This window comes from Haemaphysalis longicornis, unplaced genomic scaffold, assembly GCF_048455015.1.
Source record: "Haemaphysalis longicornis isolate Haplotype H1 unplaced genomic scaffold, Haemaphysalis longicornis Haplotype H1 scaffold_1, whole genome shotgun sequence".
In the NCBI taxonomy this organism is placed as follows: Eukaryota; Metazoa; Arthropoda; class Arachnida; order Ixodida; family Ixodidae; genus Haemaphysalis; species Haemaphysalis longicornis.
Genome location: NW_027526203.1, coordinates 393255546 through 393270903, shown reverse-complemented (window position 1 = coordinate 393270903; position 15358 = coordinate 393255546). Strand labels below are relative to the sequence as shown.

Genomic DNA, 15358 nt, shown 5'->3' with positions numbered 1-15358 from the left:
TCAACGCTACCTGAACCAGCTCCTTCCTTATGCATCGCTTTTACGGGCACGGAACGTATTCCCTTTCACTTCAATCTCGACAACGCCTCCCGCTTCACCAAAGGCCTAGCGGACTAAGCTGGGAGAGTTTTCCTATATTGGCACCTTTAATTGAACTACTACTATAACGTATCCCCGTACAAAACTCCTCCCTCGTTCTACTACTACTATTTGGAATTTTGAAGTTATCTTGCTCGTTTTTTTTTACTTGTAGAGAATTCCGCCTTTTCGTATTATCAGCCAGAAATGTTCAGCATACTTGTTTTTACAGCGAAACCCGCGTTGCGATCATTGACGCTTGCGTCCCTCCTACTGACCATGACGTCTCCCGAAACCTAATAACATCACATATTGCGAACTTGTTGCTGGAGGGTGAGCACTACCGGATTTGAGAGAACGAGATACTACTTCTCTAAAAATGCATCCGACGCCAACAAACACACACTGCTAATCCCTTCATCTACCACCACGCTACAAACTCGTTTCGATTACAAGATTTACCTGCGCTATTGCCTGGCATCACCAACTAAATTTGAACGAAAAAATAGAGCTTCCAGGCCAGATCACAGATCACGAAGTATACTCCGACGGTAGGTAATGTGGGCATTTATAGATATCAGAGCACTCCGACCACGCTTTTTATAGCTCTATGTATGCCCTGCTAAGCGCCACTCAGCCCCTCGAGACTACACAGACTAGAGGTTCACATTGCTTTATTTTGTTTTAGATTTATTGCGTTTGCTTTTCCGTAGTGAACTCCTTCTCAAAGTTAACTCATTCGTCGTACCCATTTCCAATTGCGAGCTCTCAGTAGAAAGCTATAAAGAACTCAGGACGCAGCACACTAGCTGACGGCAGCTAGAGTCGATGGCGCGGGAAAAGGGTGATCCCCGCAGCCGCTTGATGGACGGCGCGTGCTGTTTGATTCAATGAAAAAGAACTAGGGAAAAAGGCGGCCGATCACCTCACCTCCCAAGTTGCCCTCCTGCTCCTTCTCCGTTTCTCCCCTGTTGGCCTGTTAATAAACTCGCCGAAGTTCGGAGGGAAACATCCACCAGATAGGTAGAAAGTGTTAATATACCAAGCCATCCCTCGGAAGCGACTCCACAGATGCTAGTCGCGTGCAAGGTGGAAACGCTTGAACATGCAACCACCGGGAATGATTAGCCGGTAGTCTACGCGTAAAGAGCTGCATGTGTTAGTTATAAGGCCTGTTGCATTTTAGTCGAAGTCGAGGAGAGAGAAGAACAGTGATATCAAAAGTGCGCGCCGGGGGCAGGCGACGGCAAGGGAAAGGAGGTGTGCGCATAAAGCTATCCGGCCCTTGCGGCACGTGGGCGGTATATACGTCATTACATAGTTTCTTTCTGAATAGCCGACAAGTGAAACCGCATGCCGAATCCTACCCGAAGTAACCACACTCTTCGCAAATTGTAGTTAATTGATAAACCAAGTTTGGGGCGCAATGTTTTGTGTAGTCGTTCCAGAGCTACTGGCTCCAACCAAAATTTGTCCATACGTGAGCAGGAGAAGGCTCATCATAGTCTTCATCGTCATCATCATCGCCATGGCTTGCTATTTCTTTACCAACGTTACGAGTAGAATGGAGAGTCAGATCCCGCTCTTGCTGGGTGGATCGAGTGGCACAAAGGGAGACCGGATGTCCCCGCCGAGCAGATGAACCATGATCTTTCACCTCAGGAGCGATGAAGGCGCGTCACCCGCTCTTGGTGAGTGTGCGTGCATTCTCGTGTGCATTGACGCCGTCATCATTTGACAGATGAAACAACTTTGTTTTTTTCTCAGTTCGTCTATGTGGTTCTTGGGGTTCAACTTTCCGTTTGAGTGAAGCTCGAATGCTAATGTGACTGCTTAGAACGATAAACCAGCCACCCAATAAAACTTGATTTATCCGGCAAGCAGAATTTTCAAGGCTCTCTGCTAAACTAGCCCAAGAGTGTTTTAGCACGCTGTGTCTTCGCATTATGCGCAGGCGGAAAAAGAATCGAAAACCCCATACATACAGGCACGCCACCGGGGTGCTATGCTAAGAAGAATATTGATTAAAGATGTATTCTCTGCTCAGAGAGAGACTGACAATAGGTACTTTCAGAAAAAAAATTTTAATGCCTTGTTCCCTCACGGAAATAGTTGCCAACTCGCCGTTCAGTTCTGGGGCTTTGCCGAATGAAGAGCCGTAGATTTCAGAGGCAAGAAAGCTCTTCACCATTTGCCACCCGCTGCGGTAGCTCAGTGACTAAGGCGTTGTGCTGCTGAGCCTAAGGACGCGGGCTCGATTCCCGGCCGCGGCGGCCGCTTTTCTGATGGAGGCGAAAAGCGAAAACGCCCGTGTGTTCGAGATTTCGGTGCAAGTAAAAGATCCCCAGGTGGTCAAAAGTTAATCCGGAGCCCTTCACTACAGCGCGCCTCATCGCCTGTGTAGCGTCGGCGCGTTAAACCTCATAATCAGTCAATCACCATTTGCCAAAAGTAGACAGGCGAGTAAACTTGTCAAGAGCATTGAGGTCATTTGAAGTGGAGACTTCAAGCGTCAAGCCCAATTCGCACATGCTAGGAACGAAGCCTGTGAAAACTACTGTTCTCTTTTTAGTTCTGTGGCGCTTGACAATAAGTGGAGACTGTCAGGCGATGTATGAAAATTTTCCTCCTTAGGTGGCATAACTGCAATGGTTCGAAAAAGAGCCAAGTGGGTGGCGTTCCTATCACAAAGTACCCTTGGAGATGCCAACCTCACGCCACGCGGTTCACCAAACGAATTTGGATGTCCGCGCAGGGACTGTACAGCACTCTCTCCCATTGTTCGTTACAAGCATTGGAATTACTGCGGTATTTGAATCACACTCGCAGGTCCAAGCTACGAGGTAAACCGCACCTGCAGGGGCGTCACAGAAGATGCACAGGGGAGAGACCATGTTGGAAACAAGGCGTGGACTTTTGTCGAGGAAGGGGGGGGGGGGGGCAGAAGTTTTAAGCATCGGGATGGGCAGTTTTTGCTGTGCTTTCATTTGTAATTACCGATTCAAGTTGTCATTCTTCCGGTGAAGGCTGCTCCTCCCAGTCTCACCTTCTTGCGCCAGCTGAAGCTCGTCAACACAGTACTGTATCTAACGACGTGTCGAAGCGCACCACAGGACAAGGAACAAAATCTCAGAATAAGACACACAATGCGCTACTGTGTTTCTTCTGCGTTTTTGGCCCTTGTCTTGTGCTGCGCTTCGACATGTCACTATGTACCAACTCGCCCAAACCACTACTCTCCTAAATCTCAACATACGTAAAGTTTTCATTCCACCGACACGAAAATCCTATCACCATGGAACTTCAAGTTCCTGCTTTCCAGAAATGCGAACGCCCCGCTTAAAACGCGTACATCAAGTTTGGGCTCCTAACTAGTGGAAATCTCAGCGCCCTTTGCGAAATAAGTGTGTCCCCATGATATATTGCGAAAGAACCCAGATAGCACATGCTTCAGCAGCCCCGTTTCACACAAGCTACTTTTCCCCCGCAAGTGTACTAACTCAGCCCCCTGCCCCTTGGCCCTTTGTCCCCTTATTAAAGTAGGATCTTCTTTTTGCATTTTCGTTGCGTATAGTGTAGCAGTCTGGCGCATGATATACGAAACTCATGAAGTTCGAGTAATCAATGTAACTATTATCGCAGATAAAACATTTTGAAATTTTTTAGATCACCTAAGCAGGATTTATCCGCTCACTGTTAAAACATAACGTCTATTATCAGACGCTTTAGTTTTTTTCTACTAATAAAAAGAGCTTGGTAGTTTAAGCCACGCGCTGAGTATCTGCCATGAGTGGCTCGCCGTCGGGCGCTGATGTTATGTGATCACACCAGACTTGATGTCACTTTGCACGCTGTATTTCCACGCTTTCAAGAAAATGTAAAAAAGAAGAAACGAAGCTTGCAAAGTAAGGAACTCGATCGTTTAAATAATTACGCCATGCGTCATTCTTATAAATGCTTCCCTTCTTTCACCAGCTCTTTTTTGTGGCTGATGTTCAAATGATGTCCAAATTTGCGCAACTGTAAGTGCCTGCACCAAAAATTTATATTTTGGCAGCACACTGTGAAGCAAACGTTTCAACGTTGGCTTCGTGTAACATAATAGCAAGTAAACGTTATCCCACCCTTTACCAAAAAAGAGGGTAGAAAAGAAGCTGCTATGGGGGAGCGGGAAAGCTAATTTTGTTAGTAGCGCTTAGGGGTGGTGGGACTCCTTAAAAATGCTTTTCACTGCGTAGCTTCAGTAAAAGCCTCTAAAAGTCGATGACGGCCGTTGTGTGCAGCATACTACTTAAGGCGCATGGTGCTGTTGCGCAAAAGGTTCTCGGTTTTATTCCCGACCAAAGGTGCTCTAATTCTGATGAAGGTGAAATACAAAACTACACATTTGTACAACATATCTGATAAACCCTCGTCGAGTAAAGCCCGCTATGCTTGACTTTGTGCTTAAAACTGTTTTGCAGAGACCACCGAACTTTTCCTGGGCCATTTGTGTTGCCTGAGTGGTTACTTGTTTCACTGATTGCCAACACACAGTACGTAACCACAGTGCACCCAAACGTGTGTCAAGTGGGATATTTTAAATGAACTTGTTGCTTGAAGTGTTGGTTACGGTCTGAAAAACAGAACACCATAAAGGGGACGTGGACAGGCACTACTTCCAATTGTTCATTCGAAAATACTAGCGTCGTACATTTAGACGTCTATCCTGAGATGTGCAATGAAACAACATCGTATGCGTTCCAGCATGCTTCATTGAAGAAATTTACCTAATAACTGCACCTCAGCGTTGAACAATACCATTGAAGTTTCACTTACACACACACCCCCTTCTCTCTTATGTGATGTGTTCTGTTTATTTGAGCTAATAAAGATTTTCTAGGTGCAGTATTACTTGTAGTCATTTCTGCGCAATCCATTGAATACCGAGGCTGAATTTCAAAAGGGTGTTGTATGCGAATTAACTCGACTTGTCTTCTTAAACTGGATAAATATACTGCACGTCACGAGCAAATGCGCCCGCGGGACTTGTGAGCAAAACCAAGGAAAAAAAACTAACTTGTAGCTACCAGGTATTTCTACATCGTCGGTTAATTTTTCAGGGCACACTTTTTCTCCCCGTCGCTCGGCTTTGTAGCGCCAGAGTGCCGGTAAATAGATTTGGCTGCTCCGTACATATACGAAGTCAAGTGAACAGAAACCTCAATGTTTACAAGCTATTGGCAATGCTGTACAAATTAATGCTAGAAGGAACCTAAACTCGATTGCAAAGGTGTGGTACCGGCACATAACTAAGAAAACGTTACTAATTGCGTAAGCATTCTATGCTTAGAGCACCCCGATGCGAGGAGTCATGCCAAGGATATGCTCAAAATATCGTAATTCAGGATGCAAGAAAAAAATCAGAATAAAACAAATATATAACTATTTATTTGCGTAATCTATATATATATATATATATATATATATATGCACACGACTCCTGGAATGACAAAGGTCTTTAATCTAGCGCGCTTAGGCCTCGCGTGAGTAAATAGGTTAAAGAAATCAGATGTTGTTGGGTTGACGTAAATTTTACTAGTGAGCACATGACGGGACCGAACAAAAATGCACGCAGGACTCTCGCCAGACAGCCTTAAGTGGTTGACATGTTCTTTCAATGGCGCCTAGGAAAAGTAAGGTTGGGAAAACCAAAGAAGCGGCGAAAGAATGCTTGCGCATTAGTAGGCAATTAGCAGAATTCCTGTTAGTTTTGGTTGTGTGTGTGCCACTTCGAACGAGCGTCGTGAAATGGCGTCGAGAAAAAGTGTCCCGTAAAGAAATAATTCGTCAATTCAAACAGCGCTTTAACACGTTAAAGCCACACCAGGGCTATGAGCTGCGCTGCAGTGGAGCGCTTGGTATTATTTTCGACCGCCTACAGATTTATAACGTTCGCCTAAATATCGCACATTCGTAAACTTATTTTTCGCCTGATAAGATAGTGTCACGCGCAAATCATTCGAGTAATCACCCGGGCTTGTTTATATCACATAAGAGAAACACCTTACGGCCTATACGCTCTTAAGCTCCCCAAAGCGTTTTAAAGAAAGAAAAAAAAAAAAACAGCGGAGATGGGGCTGCTCGGTGCTAATCACAAAAACATTTGTAGCATTCTGATGTATTTTGTTCATATTTGTCATGCACTAAACCATTTTCTAATGTTTTATTGCACTTGTCTTCAACAGAAGTGACAACCCCTTCGCCTTTTTCTTTTTGCGAGGTCTTAGCTTGCACATGCTGTCCCTTCTGCTAACGTGACGTGAACTTTGCAATGGATATTAAGATATATTTATCGTAGCAAACCACACTGCTTTGAGCAGCCCGAATAAGGAGCTCCAACTTTGACTGTGCAACATGACTCCTTAGTGCCAACCCTTATAGCGATAAGACAGCAGGTAATTTGAAATGCGAGTTCTCACAATGTATTATTGCTTGTTTTCAGCTTCGTTTTTTTTTTCAAAGCTCCGGGTGGGGCGCGGGGGCTAAATAGGGAAGGCCACCTGCTAAGGACACCTGGTCAATCACTAGCCAGACTCGACCACTGGCGAGTAATCTTCGAGTTGCCCCACACTTAGAGTGAACTCTCCAGGGACCTAAGTCGAGAAGTTTCATACCATGGGAGGGGAATAATCAAAAAGAACTTAGCCTTAGCTGTGCCGTACGGCATATACCCAGAAGCACACAGAAGGGGGAACTTTCGCGGCGGTGCGCAGCAAGTTGAAGGGAAAACGCCAGGATCTAATTTTGTAGGTGTTTCCGAGCCGCTTCGGATCAAGAGCGAAAAACAAAAATTGGCTCAAGAGAGAAACGATTAGTATCAAGCTCACTTTTACTTATGCGTTACACACTGGGAAATATAGTATTTGCTTTTCCGACCAGACCGCTGCGTGAGTATCGATAACGGGCAACAAAAACTGCCTCAACCACAGAATGACAAATAAGCGGGCCTGCTCTTCGGAACCGCCACGGATGCCGAGTGGAAAAAATGACCGTTGAAATCGGGTCTTGCCTCCGGACACTCCTGAATAAAACACGGAGGCCGCTGAAACTCGGATTAATCGCTTGAGTGGATGGGCAGGCTACATAACTCGGTCAAGACCGGTGTTCGTTTCATTTATTGACATCATAATAATGGCCCGAGGGCAATGCATAATTGTGGGCAGTGCGGGGGCATAGGTACACCGCATATTAAAAATAGCCCACAAAACAAAATAAAAGAAACGACTGCCATATAAAGTGCAAAAAAATAGCGAGAGTGTAGTTAAAGTACTAACGGAACGTGAACAGTTAAAATGTGCGTGTCACGCGACATTTCCCGAGTGGTATGGCGGGTAGAACATGTTGCTATGTGACTGGGCAAACTTTTCCAGGAGGTTATTGTAGGCACACAAAAAAAACGAGTTATTTACATTTAACGTACGAGTGTTCGGTCACTAATTTATGCTACTGAGTGGCTGGGGTTTATTCCATGGAATTTCATTCTATAGAGGGAAATCTGGCGCTGTAATCGTGGGCCGCCAGCTAGCGACGTTCATCGCCTACTTGACTTGGCTAGCCACATGAATTCTTTTTTGTCTCGAGGCCGAAATAAACAACAAAGGGTAACGTCTTTTTCTTGTTCATCTTGGATGAAGCTTCTAAATTATTCCTGACAAACACATATTTTTGGAACTTCAGTTTCATAATAACAAAGCAAATTTGATCAATTTTTAACATTAATATCTTTGCTTTTTTGGAGCCAGATGCAACCTTCCGGACTGTTCATGGGCCATGTCAAGGACAGTGGAATGTGCCTGTCAAGGACAGTGGACGGAACGTTCGCTGAAGCGCGGCTCGCATAGACATTGGCGAAATATTTCCCTCTAGTATATATTAGTATGAAACTCTATAGTTTATTCGGAATGACGTTATTGTTGGTGGCTTCGAGAAGGGGGCTTAAAATGATGCTATAAAAAAGCGTGAAGTAAGAAGAGGCGAGAAATTATGGGACGTGTTGCAAATTAGAGGAGCTTGTTTGTTTCTGCGGCACTGGTGTCTCTTCAGTACTGTGGTGGTAAAGCGAGGCGCTGGGTTTCAAGTGGCTTCTACTTCGATAGTAAGATATGTCTCATCAAATGGGAAAAGTGAAAGCGAAAAGTGACCGTTGTCCTCGTCGACGTCTGTACGAATGGTACAAAAAGTCGCGCGGTCTCACCGGCGGAAACTGCGCAGTGGCGCAGTGGAAAAGCGCGGTGGCGCTCTGCGCCGTTGCTCAGCTATCCCATAGGCTGATTGCTGCTCTTAGATTGAGTGCAGATGCTTGATGCCGCTAGCGTTGCGTAAACAGGAACTGCTTCGTGCGCGTTTACGTTTTGTGACGAGGCAACGACACACCCATTGGCTGAGACGTCTGCTCCAGATTTGCAGGACCTTTTACCGCAACGTTACCAGATCCTATCTGTGCCTTCCTGCCCGCCATGATTGCTCTTGCCTATCAGTATTTACACAACCGTGCCAGGAATCACGTGAAGGGCCAATGTTCCAGTTCCAGCTCTTACTTTTTTGCTCCAGAACTTGTACACAATAGATACGCGAGCCATACCCATATACATACTGATGGCTAAGTCCCAGGAAGATCTTCCACGATTGGTGCTTGTATTCCTGCGTCGTGCACTACGATCACCAAAAAGCTCGGTCATAGGACGTCATCTACAGTGACTGGGCTAGCCACCCTGCGTGTGGTTCTCCAATACATCACCCAGCAGCCAGCCAGCACATGGGTCATTGTTACACTGTCGGGCGGACCTTCAATGCGTTGAGTCGTTCCTTAACGAACAGCTAGTGTGGGGCATTCTGTATTTTTCGTTAGAAAGCCTTCAGTGATGACCAGTACATCGAAACCAGTGGACACCGGCAAACTGTGAAGTATCAGGCAATTCTACAGATACGCCATAGGCTCCAAAGCTGATGATCTCCAAGTCCCTATTGCGGCTGTAACGTTCTCTGTCTCTCTGTCCCGTATTGCGCGGCAGATCCAGCTTTCCACATGGACCAATCCATCACGTTCATATGCACCGCTCTACTCCGTCGAACCTGATTGCACTTTCCGATTGTTACCTTGCCTAAATAAACACGACGAAGCCATAATACACCGCCTGCACCTGAGCGTCGCCCTACACTCGCCTTTTCCTTTTCAAGCATTAGGAGACCAGCTCCCCCCTTTGTCAAGACAGCGACAGAAATATATCAGAAGGTCGGCAGAAGGTTAGATGGGCAGACAAGATCAAGAAGTTTGCGTGGATAAATTGGTCGCAGTTAGCACAGGACCGGGATAATTGGAGATCTATGGGAGAGGCCTTTGCTCTGCAGTGGGCGCAGACCTAGGCTGATGATGATGATGATAATGATGATGATGACATGCCGCCAGACATCTCTGCTTTCCTTTAATAAAGAGCCCTCTCTCTCTCTCGCTCTCTCTCTCTCTCTCTCTCTCTCTCTCTCTCTCTCTCTCTCTCTCTCTCTCTCTCTCTCTCTCTCTCTCTCTCTCTCTCTCTCTCATTCTCCAATTCACAGTTCAGGTCTAGTCCCTATTGTTTTTTACAAGTTTTGCATATTGATACTACATATGCGCTACAGGACCGTCTTCCTGATATTACAACTTTTCGAAGTGTCAAAGTACACATTTCTTGTACGTGTTTAGCATGAATGCCATTCCAGCGCTGAACGTGCTGCACTCGCTTGTCGTTACTCCACGGCATTCAGAACTCCGCTCAACGGGAAAGCGAACGCCTTCTCGTGGGTATTTTACTATTTTAGAGCAAATTCCAGAATGCTCTAGATCCAAACTCTGTTCATTCGTTTTTTCTCCTTCTTTACCCCTCTCCCTCCTTTTTATTCTTTTTTTCCCTTCTCCGATGTCTCATTTTGCACTTGACGAAGCATGTTAGGCTTTATGTTCGACAAACCTCGTCAGCATCATTAAAATACATTCTATCTCTCTTTCCATCCAAACTTAGTAATTAGTGATCGATAGTAATGATTAGCAATGTGGGATTAAGGAGGGACATTGGGGCGGACTGAGATAGATTAATGACGGCAAAATAGCGTGGCTAAAGAAACAAAAGTTTCTTTATCCTAGTTCTTTATTTCATTTTTATAACATATGATGTCAATGTCAATGACGCAGGTATCCCAGCATGCGCGCAGCCTCCATGCATGTTTTCCTATGCGAGTAGACCGTGATAGTGAAGTTGTCAAGCGGAAGCGGAGCTAGTTATAACGCTCAGGAATCACGTTATTTTTTTTTAATGTTGCCGTACCACGCGGAGAAGCCGCACCTGGGCTACGAAAAGCACCTGCAGGAAACACGCTGCAGGAAAGCCTACTTTACACGATGGGTTTCCACAAATGGCACATGATGATGACGATGACGATGATGATGATGATGATGAAACGCGATGCGCCTCAAGAAAACACGCTTCCCGTAGTCGGAATCGAACCTGGCTTCCTCGTATTACGAAGCCGACGTCTATCCGATTGCGCCGTTCCGACATGGTCGAAGCAGTTTGGATTTCGGACCTTTGACTTTGATTCAGGTTGCATGGGCGGAAAGCTTCGTGTCTTTACTGTCTTTATTTTAAGAAAGGGGCTTGAATTTTCTTATTTTCGTAACTTTAAACGCTCTCCTGCTTTCATATACATGAGGAAATAGCATCCGACGTACACTGACTAAAGTCGTCGCAGGCCGGGGTGAACAACGGGTAATATTTTTTGTGCTCAGAGGTCTGTATCTGTTTCAGCTCAAGCTTGATTTCTGGCATCTTGGCCAGGGCCGCGAGAGGGCGCGCTACATTTCACGCGGCAGGGTAAGTTCCCAACCGCTTTGCTTGTTTGATACAAGACATCCGAAACAATGAATATGACGGCAAATACAGAAGCTCTTTTACAAGTGGTCGTCGTCATCATCACCATCAACAACAAAATCGCCATCATCGTCATCCTATCCAAGTTCATTGCAGGCCGAAGGCAACCTCCAACCGCTCCTGTCCTGCGCGGCCGGAGTCCATTCTGACCCCTAATTTTTAAATGCAGAGCACTTCAGTAACTCACGATGTCACCCACGTTGACGTCCGTAGTCGTTGTCCGCACCCCTCCCCCTACACTATATTAAAAAAAAATACTATCCGGCGCCTGGTTTCGATCCCTCGACCCTGCGGGCGGAACGCAATGTACATGGTGCTCTACCCACTGCGCCACAAAGCCGACACAGAATGGGAGGCTACGAACGCGCCTTATATCATTGACTCATTCAAACTACGTCAAGAAGCTGCTGATACAACGCATTCACTACCACCAACTCCCCAAACACTAAACGTTAACGCAATACACCCACCCCCTATGCGACGCATTTACTCGAGTCCCCCTCGCGGGGAGATGGGCCCATTTTTTTTTTTCTTATTTCTCCCTCCATCGTGTTTACGCTCTTCGCCTGTTTCTAGTCATGTCTTTCGGCAGCCACTTTCTTACCCTACCATCTTGTTACCTACTTAGGCAAGAGCTGTCTTGCAGTAGAAAAGCCTTTGATAATCCCTTGTCTGCCGATACCGGATACTACAGTGAAAGGGGCAATTAAATCAGGCACTAAACGCAGGTAGAGCATTTCCTTTCATCTGTTTGTTCTGGATCACCTCCCGGCACCCCAAAAGTGCGTTCCGTTTCTGCGAAATTCTTCATTAAATTAAAACTTAAAAATTCCAAATCACGTAAAACAAGAAGCACCGTGGATGGCAAATCATTTCGTTGTCCTCAAGTTGTTTTTGTACTTTATAAAATTCCGTTGAAGATTACTTCTAGCAATAAGACCAGGCGCGAAAGAGCGAAGCAGACGGGAGCTAAAATTAACCTAACGTTCTAGCGAGACCATGCGTCGCTCTCTTCTTGTGATCAGGACGTGCTAAAAAACGCTTCCATCCATCCGCGAAAACTAGGCCACAAACATGCGAGATTGCAAAAGGTGGCGGGAAAGAAACAAAATATTGGTAATGAACCCCTCCCCCCCCCCCCTCCTTTCCTCTCCTCCATCAGATATCACGCTTTCAAATTTATGGGACGGGAATTTGCTAGAGGTCAATAAAGAACGTGCATTGCGTAGCATAAGGTTCACCTCGTTTCTTTTTTTCCAACGTCTTATCGTTTTTATCTGTCGGCCTTCGGCGCAGATAGGTTATTTAAATGAAGTTACGTCCCGGAAACGCTACATGCTCCGGAAAGATTACGCATAGTAAATGAGTTATATACCGAATTTGTGAGTGCGGTGCGCTGGGCCCTACAGCCTCGCTTCCTGTTATGTTCTAAATTTGCTACCAGCTTTCCTCCCATCTCATCTCCGGCAATAATAATAAAAAAAACATCGCCGCTAGCTGCGACGGATATTCATGAGTACGAAAAGAAGGAACAAATCTCGCATCGTTGCTTCCGAATTCAACCGGTTATTTTTGTACCGTATTTTCGAGGGATATATTGCTTGCCAATCATCATTACCGTTTCGACGGGCGCTGCAACCCAATTTTTCGCCGCTTAATGTCAATTGCATTTTGTTTTTATTGTCACCCACTAACTACCTATTCGGGTTTTCGCCCAAGCACGTGTCTCTGTTGATGCGAATTGTGGTGGGAAAAAAAAATCTCCAGGGCCCCGGGTGACACTTTATGAACCGTCATTTAGCTTGAAATCACAAACTTTTTTATTTTGGTCATATTTTTTTGTCAGGATACAAACAAACGTATTACAGCGCGGAAGAGAGCTCAGTTAACTCTCGGCATCTCGTTGTGCGTACCTTGTGGCAAGTTTTCGTTTCCTTTCGCAATTAACATGAAGTTCTTATTATCATAAAGCTCTGCGACTCATTCGTGTTCTTTCTGGGGGCCATACAGCATGAGTTTCATTGAACGCCAACTTTATCCCGCACGGGCTTAACATTTATTGGTGCCACCACGTGCGTGCGCGGTGGGCATTAGAATTTCTTAACGAGGAACTGCGGCGTCTTTTTTTTTTTTTTTTCTTCCGCTTGCCCATCGCGAAGATAACACGCCCGCCTCGCGGAACTCACTTTCCTTTTCGGTTCTTACTGAAAACAACTTTCGCTAAAGTTTTACAATCCGAGACACCCTGAGCCCCATGCACTGAAACGGCTCTGAGGAAGTCGCATCTAATTTGAATATGCCCACGCACTATATTACCGCAATTAATATCGCTTGCTTGTGGGTTCGTTCAGCGTTCCTCTTTTCCTTTAGAAGACACCGTCATACTATTTATTGCTTTCATTTCGCGCTTCTCGAATTTTTATCATTTACACGTGCCGCGGCTAAAGAGAAAATTGCTGAGGAGTGCGAAAGTTTCGTTAACGCCCAGCGTGGATTCGGCGGTTTAATTGAAAGGTAGACAAATGAATCGCAATTTTGCACCGCACGGCTTTCTGGCCCACCGATGAATGCCTGGGGCGCTTTGTTGACGCTGCTGTAATTAAAACGGGTGGTTGGGTTTCACGGCCAAACTAATTGATTTAGGTAGAACATCACGCCTTCATTCACGCCAGGTTTACTATTACGGCTTGTTTGTAGCCATAACCAGTTTGTAAACCTTAAGTACCGGGTATAGCGTCCATTCTAGTTTGGCATGGAGTATCATCGGTGTCTTTAATGGGTACTTAATTTCCGGGGGTTGTTGGTATACCGCGCCATCTCAGGTTTTCAAGCTCTTGTGGTTGTCCTAAATGGAAACGTTCCGCTCGAAATCATTGGGCGCTCACTGATACTGGATCATCGGAGTTTTCGTTTCTCCCATCAGTTTAGGGATAAAACATGAAATTCAGAGCTAGCACAGTTAGCGCGTCATTCCAACTTTGACACCGTGTTGAGTTTCAGCCGGTTCAGCTATTCACCATTCGCGCATACACATTTTTCGCATAGTAGTCTTTTACGTACTTAACGCCTCCTACCCGTCAAAACGCACACGAAGAAGCAGATATTGATATTTCAGAAGCTTCATCTGTCAGGGCGACTTTATTTATAATTCTTTCAACAGTTTAGAAAACTGCCTGCAAAAGACGAGAGGCAGAATATTTTATGAGAAAAATAAGGTGCACTGTCATAGCTCCAAACTTTGTTTGAAACTGTGACCGTGAAGGCAATATTTCGAACAAAAAAGCGCCCAGTTTCCGGCGGGGGTGGGGATGGGGGAATGGCATCCACAGCTGCGGGGGAAACTTTTTGTGGTGGTGCTCTTACCTTCGTAGCGGTGGCCGGCACCTCCAAAGTTGAAGAACAGCAGAAGACAAGTCCATTGTGCAAGCACCACCGAAGCGTGCGATGCCATCCCACTGGAAATCGCAGGTCGCCCACTCGGTCCCGCTTTTCACCAATCGAATGGCGTTTACGCAACAAAGCCCGGTTTGAACCACAAATGCCGCATTTTGCCCGCGGAACGGGCGTTCAAGCCACGGTGCGCCGCATTTGACATTACATAGCTCGATTCTGAGCCCGATCAAAACAATACAAGACGATAGTTCAACTTTCGGTGTCCGAAACTCGCTCTTCGAACAAAACAACAGTAGTCTTGCAAAGTGCGAATTGAAGACGGGGTGCAGAGCTCCTTCCGGAGAGAGTCCAGTTGGAGCGTGACACGACGGGCGATCGCCGTGGCGCGAAACGCAGGAGTGGACCGGCAGGCGGTTCAAAGTTCCCACGCAATCACGCCGCCGAGCCGGGAGCGAGCACGCAGCAGCAGGAGGGCATCGGCTCCGCTCAGCTGCTCCCGAGAGGAGACGGCCAGTCTCTGAAAGAGCAGCCGCGGAGTTGGGCTTCACCGCCCGGCCCCTAAGCGCGCCGCTAGTGGCGCGCGGTGGCCGCCAGGGGAACTGCTCCTCCATTCAAAGAGACCAGCGGGCGGCCCTCTTTCATGGGCCCCCCGGCACCGTTAACCTCCGTCGCTGCTTCACGCTACCTTGCTATCACCTCGCAGGGTATATGCGATGCATCTCGTGCACCATGCTGACGTCGCCTGTCGCACGCACCTCCGCTCGTCGTCGGCCGCCCTCCTCACGAGCTCCCGCGCTCCGCTGACTTGTCAGCGACTCTGCTATATTGACTGCAGGTAAGCGGTCAAGTACGTCAGGGCAACGGCCTGTAAGTCGCCGTATTGTATGTCTGACCGGAGAAGCCCGGTTCTTTTCGCGGGCAGATTCGTCCTGCTCGTATCGACG

General features: G+C 46.5%; 1 protein-coding gene across 1 annotated transcript in view; it reads right to left on the bottom strand.

The window, feature by feature from the left end:
- The window catches only part of LOC144155309 (synaptogenesis protein syg-2-like), a 659264-nt gene extending 644352 nt beyond the window's left edge, over positions 1-14912 (bottom strand). The window contains exon 1 of the mRNA XM_077686657.1: positions 14385-14912. Within this exon, the coding sequence (XP_077542783.1) occupies positions 14385-14472 (88 nt within the window). The 5' untranslated portion in view covers positions 14473-14912. The remainder of the gene's footprint in view (positions 1-14384) is intronic.
- Between the last annotated feature and the right edge of the window lie 446 nt (positions 14913-15358).